General features: G+C 45.0%; 1 protein-coding gene across 9 annotated transcripts in view; it reads left to right on the forward strand.

The window, feature by feature from the left end:
* The window catches only part of chd6 (chromodomain helicase DNA binding protein 6), a 156,010-nt gene that overhangs the window by 121,796 nt on the left and 26,392 nt on the right, over positions 1-7,822 (forward strand). For 8 of the 9 annotated variants that reach the window (XM_070444300.1, XM_023983761.2, XM_070444224.1 and 5 more), the window contains 3 exons: positions 1,654-1,872; positions 2,030-2,602; positions 2,885-3,073. In XM_070444300.1, the coding sequence (XP_070300401.1) occupies positions 1,654-1,872; positions 2,030-2,602; positions 2,885-3,073 (981 nt within the window). Of the gene's footprint in view, positions 1-1,653; positions 1,873-2,029; positions 2,603-2,884; positions 3,074-3,748; positions 6,193-7,822 lie in introns of those variants that run through there. The other variant, XM_070444347.1, reaches the window with a different exon arrangement.

Consider the following 7,822-nt stretch of genomic DNA (forward strand, 5'->3'; position numbering starts at 1 on the left):
CACAACTGTCCCAGAGTATGTTTGGAATATTTATTTCTCGCACAGAAGGACAAGCTGACCAATAGAATAGGTCAACTTTTGTACTATGGGGGATAGTAGATTGACATAGTCCTTTTGCTGTTCGTTAGGCCTACTCATCTTGTTAGGTGATGAAAAGTATATGTGCACAATTCTTTTAACATCTTCAATAAGCGCCTCGGGTATTCGATAAGGACACGCACTGTTGCATCCCCGACGTGTCTGTCTTCACTACTTCAGAGCTGCTACGCCTGTGAGAAGGACCCAATCACGTGAGGGGCATTTGCTAATAAGAATTGAGATATCTGAGAGAGCCATTGGCACTTTGAGAGGGCGCAATGGGCACTTTGGCCACAAGGCATGTCTTTTTTTAGGGGGCGTTACAGAAACCGGTTGCCTATTGCCATGTGTGCTGCCCAAATTGCTGGCTTCCCAAATAGGCATAGTCCTACAAGTTTGTGATTTGAAACAATCCATATCAATTTTTAAAAATAAGCTAATGATCCTCGATTCCTCTGTGGCTAAGTCATTCTTTCTTTTGAAGTATTTGGAATTATTTTATTTATTTATGTATAGCCTGTAGTAATTATATAATTTTCACAAATGTATTTTATTTACTTCCCTATAGGACCTGCCACTATGCAATTTCGTTCCTGTTCTATTGGTTTTCATATTAACTTTTTTGCGTTGTCCAGAAGCCAAAGGCACAATCCTAGTCATAATAGCAACCCATCCTAGTGGTTGCATCTTTAGATTCCCCCTCTTTCTAAGTTTTCATCTCTGTCACATATGGAACCACTATCAGTTGCGCTGTTTTAGAATAGTGTTTTCCCAGGTGCGCTGTTTAGAATGGTGTTTTCCTGCAAATTGCGTTTTGGCAAATGTTTGAAAATTGTGCTTTATTGACTGCTTCATTACATGAGTTACATGTTCTGTTAATATGCATTACCATAATCTAAATGTGATTTCTGTCAATCTGAGCACAATGGGTAGATGCCTAATGGGTTATGCACTCAATGCATATGGGTATGCAACATTTCTCAAATGGACTGTAAATTAAAAATCTTCCCGGTCACATCTGGCACCACATTTTCCTAATGGAAACCCTGTGATGTACATGCTGGTAGGGTTAAAGTAACTTAGCTTCAGGCTAGATAATAGACTGTAGCAGCAGCATATGTGTGAAAGTGTGTGAGTGTGTGTGTGGGTGGAGTCCGGTGTGTGTGCATAGAGTTATTGCAAAAAAGGGTTAATGTAAGTAGTCCAGGTAGCCATTCAATTAGCTATTAGCAGTCTTTTGGCTTGGGGCTAGAAGCAGTTCAGGGTCCTGTTGGTTCCAGACTTGGTGCAACAGTATCACTTGCCGTGGGCAGTACTCACCACCCTCTGTAGCAACTTGCGATCAGGTGCCTTGCAGTTTCCCTAACAAGCGGTGATGTAGCCAGTCAAGATGCTCTCAATGGTGCAGCTGTAGAACCATGCCAGTATGACTTTGGCCATGCCAAATCTTTTCAGCCTCCTGAGGGAGGGAGAAGAGGGGCTGTTGTGCCCTGTTCACAAATGTGTGGGTGTGGGCCATTAACTGGGAACCAGGGGAATGAGACATGAGCTTTTTTGTGCAACTTTGCCTTGCAGGACCGGGTGATCATCAACCGCCTGGACAGTATATGTCACGCCATCTTGAAGGGGAAGTGGCCCTCGTCCAGCCAGCAGTATGACTCTCCCAGCTCTCTGGCAAACACCTGTGTGCCCAACAGTGTGCACCAGAGGGCTGGCTTCATCTCAACCAGGGTTCAGCCATCCCAGAGCCTTAACTTCAACATCCCAGCCCCTTCTGTTACCCGCCTGCCCAAGGTGACTATCCCATATTCATGCTTTGTCCCTTTCTCACATCATAATTCATAACCATTGTTGTGGAAAATCTTATTTTATGTTTTTGTGGATATTCACCTTTCTATTGTCAGTATTCGTTAATATTCTTCCATTCTTCTTCCATTTCCATCCCGTTCAGTACAAGCAAAGAGGTGCCGGAGAATGCAGCCCAGGAGGCTGGAGGTTGACATCCTTGCCTCTCTTGCAGGAGAGGCTGGTGGCGCCGCCCTATCTGCCCGAACTAAAGCGGGGTAGGCGGTCGTTTGAGTACGAGGGCGTGGTGCTCAGTAAGCAGTGCCACTCAGGGGAGAAGATTCCCCTAACGGTGCCGCACAGAGGCGGGGCGCTGCTGCTCAACGGCTGGCAGGAGGCGGCCATGGACCTCTCCAAGGCCGGGGATCTGGGCATTGGGGGCGAAGTGGCAGCCACTGTAGGCCACATGAGCCACCAGGTCCATCCTAGTTCCCACAAACTGCCTGCCATGGGCGCCATGCAAAGTGTCATTCAGAGTGCCATGCAGGGCTCGGTGGGAGTAGACATGGCCGGGATCCTGCAGGCAGGTCTCATCCACCCTGTCACCGGCCAAATCGTCAACGGCAACCTGAGGCGCGACGATGCCTTCATGCGCCGAAGGAGAGGCAGACGGAGAAACGTGGAGGCAGTCGACATGGGGTTCGTCAAGAGCAGAGGAATGCACGTCCCGGAACAACAGGTTTGCAAAGTCAGAAGTGCTTTTGGTTTTGTGAACAGCAAAAAGGACAGCTTAATGGTACTAGTTTTCTACCCCTCCTGGTTTTGATGATAATTACTGTGGACCTGTCCCCCTACCAAGTCCAGGGGGAAGGACAATAAAGTTCACTCTTGTGGTTTCGTGCTTGGAGGAGGCAATTCATGTGCATTGGTATGCAAGGTTGTGCCACTAGAGTTTCATACTAGATTTGAGTGGTGAATCAAGGACATCTGATTATGAGTTCTCTCATTTTTTCCTCTACAGGGTAGGGTAGAAGTCATCAGCCATTCTGCGGTGTCGTCCACCTCCTCCCCACCGGAGTGCCCCCCGGGACCCTCCACACCCACCCAGCCAGAGGTGGTGGCCATCGACAGAGAGGCTGCCAACAAGGGCCTAATGGAATGGCTGCGGCAGAATCCTAACTACAACATGGAACTGCCCACTTTTGCACCGGTGAGTTGATCATTGTCAAAAAAAAGTGTCTCCAGAAATCCAAGTTGGACGATTCCCTCCGTTGGAGGATTCCTGGAATCAAGAGGGAATAAGCAGGTGGAGGGAACCCATATGTTTTCTGAAATTGTGATTAAGTTTATGTTAAGAGGGTTCAACTCAACAGCCGCTAGGTTTTATAGTAAGAGAATATTGTTTGGTTTAGTTCATTGGGATCCCTATTAGCTACAGCATATGCAGCAGCTACGCTTCCTGGGGTCCACATAAAACATACAAATAGATGAGAAAGTACAGAACAGTAATAGACAAGAACAACATAAGATATTACATTAAAACAATTTATTTGGAATTTAATTAAATAAGAGTTATATAGTGCATTCGGGAAAATATTCAGACCCCTCTAAGGCACTGCTAGAGGCGTCACTACAGACGCTGGTTCGATTCCAGGCTGTATCACAACTGGCCGTGATTGGGAGTCCTATAGGGCTACGCACAATTGGCCCAGCGTTGTCCGGGTTAGGCTTTGGCCGGGGTAGGCCGTCATTGTAAATAAGAATTTGTTCTTAACTGACTTGCCTAGTTAAATAAAGGTTACATTTTTTTTATTTTATTACATAAGTATTCAGACCCTTTGCTATGTGACTTGATATTGAGCTTAGGTGAATCCTGTTTCCATAGATCATCCTTGAGCTGTTTCGACAACTTGATTGGAGTCCACCTCTGGTAAATTCAATTGATTAGACATGATTTGGAAAGGCACACACCTGTCTATATAAGGTCCCACAATTGACAGTGCATGTCAGAGCAAAAATCAAGCCTTGAGGTCAAAGGAATTGTCCGTAGAGCTCCGAGACAGGATTGTGTCGAGACACAGATCTGGGGAAGGGGTACCAAAACATTTCGGCAGCATTGAAAATCCCCAAGAACACAGTGGCCTCCATCATTATTAAATTGAAGAAGTTTTGAACCACCAAGACTCCTCCTAGAGCTGGCCACCTGGCCAAACTGAGTAAATGGGGGAGAAGGCCCTTGGTCAGGGAGGTGAGCAAGAATCCGATGGTCTCTCTGACAGAGCTTTGGAGTCCCTCTGTGGAGATGGGAGAACCTTCCAGAAGGACAACCATCTCCGCAGTACTCCACCAATCAGGCCTTTATGTTAGTGGCCAGACGGAAGCCACTCCTCAGTAAAAGGCACATGACAGCCCACTTGGAGTTTGCCAAAAGGCACCTAAAGGACTCTGGTCTGAATGCCAAATGTCACATCTGGAGGAAACCTGGCACCATCAGTGAAGCATGGTGGTGGCAGCATCATGCTGTGGGGATGTTTTTCAGCTACAGGGACTGGGAGACTAGTCAGGATCGAAGAAAAGATGAACTGAGCAAAGTACAGCGAGATCCTTGATGAAAACCTGTTCCAGAGCGCTCAGGACCTCCACACGGGGGCAAGGGTTCACCTTCCAACAGGATAACAACCCTAAGCACACAACCAAGACAACGCGGGCGTGGCTTCGGAACAAGTCTTTGAATGTCATTGAGTGGCCCAGCCAGAGTCCGGACTTCAACCCGATCAAACATCTCTGGAGAGACCTGAAAATAGCTGTGCAGCGATGCTCCCTATTCAACCTGACCTGTTTTTGCTTTGTCATAATGGGGTATTGTGTGTAAAAAAAAAGATATGTTTTTACCAATTTTAGAAGGAGGCTGTAACATAACAAAATGTGGAAAAAGTCGAGGGGTGTGAATACTTTCCGAAGGCACTATGTATGTACAGTACCAGTCAAAAGTTTGGACACACCTACTCATTCAAGGGTTTTTCTTTATTTCTACTATTTTCTACATTGTTGAAACTATAATATTTGACCGTGTGTGTGTGTGTGTATATCACACACACACAAGTATGTGAACACCTCTTCAAATTAGTGAAGTCGACTATTACTGAAAAACTCTGACTTTCAACGTGGCACCGTCATAGGATGCCAACAAATCAGTTTGTCATATTTCTGCCTTGCTGGAACTGCCCCGGTCAACTGTAAGTGCTGTTATTGTGACGTGGAAACATCTAAGAGCAACAACGGCTCAGCCGCGAAGTGGTAGTCCACACAAGCTCACAGAACGGGACCGCTGATTGCTGAAACGCATAGTGTGTAAAAATGGTCTATCCTTGGTAGCAACACTTAGTACTGAGATCCAAACTGCCTCTGGAAGCAACATCAGCACACAAACTGTTCGTCCGGAGCTTCATGAAATGCGTTTCCATAGCCGAGCAGCCGCACGCACACAAGCCTAAGGTCACCATGCGCAATGCCAAGCGTCGGCTGGAGTGGTGTAAAGCTCGCCGCCATTGGACTCTGGAGCATTGGGAATGTGTTCTCTGGAGTGATGAATCACGCTTCACCATCTGACACTCCGACGGACAAATCTGGATTTGGCGGATGCCAGGAGATCGCTACCTGCCCCAATGCATAGTGCCAACTTTGGTGGAGGAGGAATAATGGTTCAGGCTAGGACCCTTAGTTCCAGTGAAGGGAAGTCTTAACTCTACAGCATACAATGACATTCTAGACGATTCTGTGCTTCCAACTTTGTGGCAACAGTTTGGGGAAGGCCCGTTCCTGTTTCAGCATGACAATGCCCCTGTACACAAAGCGAAGTCCATACAGAAATGGTTTGTCGAGATCGGTGTGGAAGAACTTGACTGGTCTGCACAGAGCCCTGACCTCGACAGCATCGAATGCCTTTGGGATGAACTGGAACGCCGACTGCGAGCCAGGCCTAATCGGCCAACATCAGTGCCTGATCTCACTAATGCTCTTGTGGCAGAATGGAAGCAAGTCCCAGCAGCAATGTTCCAACATCTAGTGGAAAGTCTTCCCAGAAGAGTGGAGGCTGTTAAAGCAGCAAATGGGTGACCACCTCCATATTAATGCCCATGATTTTGGAATGAGATGTTCGACGAGCAGAAGTCCACATACAGTTGGTCATGTTTATATACACTGAACAAAAATATAAACGCAACATGGAAAGTGTTTGTCCCAAGTTTCATGACCTGAAATAAAAAATCCCAGAAATTGTCCATACACACAAAAGCTTATTTCTCTCAAATGATGTGCACAAATTTGTTTATAACCCTGTTCATGAGAATTTCTCCTTTGCCAAGATAATCCATCCACCAGGTGTGGAATATCAAGAAGCTGATTAAACAGCATGATAATTACAGTTGCACCTTGTGCTGGGAACAGTGAAATACCACTTTTTTTATGTGCGCTTTTGTTACACAACACAATGCTGCAGATGTCTCAAGTTTTGAGGGAGCATGCAATTGGCATGCTGACTGCAGGAATGACCACCAGAGCTGTTGCCAGAGAATTTAATGTTCATTTCTCAACCATAAACTGCGTCCAATATTGTTTTAGAGAATTTGGCAGTACGTCCAACCGGCTACACAACCGCAGACCACTTCAGCCCAATACCTCCACATCCGGCTTCTCCACCTGTCTGAGGAGGAGGTAGAAGGAGGGGGGGCCTGGCTACCAAGTCGGTGGGCTTATGACCTCCAAGGCCCATAGATTAGAGGCCCATAGATTAGAGCCTAATGAATGTATTTCCTTTGACTGATTTCCTTATGTACTGTAACTCAGTAAAAAAATATATATAATTGTTGCATGTTGCGTTCATATTTTTCTTCAGTATAGTTAAATTCGATCTTTAGAAAGAGGAGAGGTGCTGTGATACTATGTTTTTTTTTTGTATCTGTATTTTTTAAGCTGAACTTTATATTTTTGCCTGGGTAACCTCTGGTACCAGAGCATTCCACGATGACATGGCTCTATATATAACTGAGCAATGCATTAAATCCGTTTTTGGTTTGGGTATCATTTTATTTTTTATTTTTTTTGTACCTTTATTTAACTAGGCAAGTCAGTTAAGAACAAATTCTTATTTTCAATGATGGCCTAGGAACAGTGGGTTAACTGCCTTGTTCAGGGGCAGAACAAACTATTTTTACCTTGTCAACTCGGGGATTCGATCTTGCAACCTTTAGTGGCGTGTTTGGTGGATTATGTATGTCTGTTTGAAGTGTTTGCAAAAAGATTATACAAGTGGGTGGGCATTTAAAACACACATGTTTCTTATTCAAGACTATCATGCATTTTGTTGATGTTAGTTCTGTGTGTGCAGTTAAGGGCAAGGAGTACTGCTTTTTTTTGAGGCAACTGCAGCTATACTAGGGTTTTCTTTGCTGCACCTGACCATATTACCGGACAGTAATCAAGATGAGACAAGATCAAAGCCTCGACAACTAGTACAGAAGAACATATTTCTATAACAACTTAACTCTCCCCATGTTCACAACGACTTTGTCAATATGACTTGAACATGATAACTGACCATCCAGTGTTGCTCCTAGGAGTTCATCTTCTTGTTCAATGGTCACACAATTTATGCACAACTTCAGTTGAGGTTTAGGTCTAAGAATGCTTTGAACCAAATACAATGTTTTTGGTTTTATGCATTTAATTGCCCATTTTGACACTGACTGTAACTCCTTGCTAAGAGTCTCAGTGAGCTCACTGGCTGCAGGTGCTGATGTGTACAGTCGTGGCCAAAAGTTTTGAGAATGACACAAATATTAATTTTCACAATGTCTGCTGCCTCAGTTTGTATGATGGCAATTTGCATATACTCCAGAATGTTATGAAGAGTGATCCGATGAATTGCAATTAATTGCAAAGTCCCTCTTTGCCATGCAAA

The sequence above is a fragment of the Salvelinus sp. IW2-2015 genome, linkage group LG1 (genome assembly GCF_002910315.2).
Source record: "Salvelinus sp. IW2-2015 linkage group LG1, ASM291031v2, whole genome shotgun sequence".
Lineage (NCBI taxonomy): Eukaryota > Metazoa > Chordata > Actinopteri > Salmoniformes > Salmonidae > Salvelinus > Salvelinus sp. IW2-2015.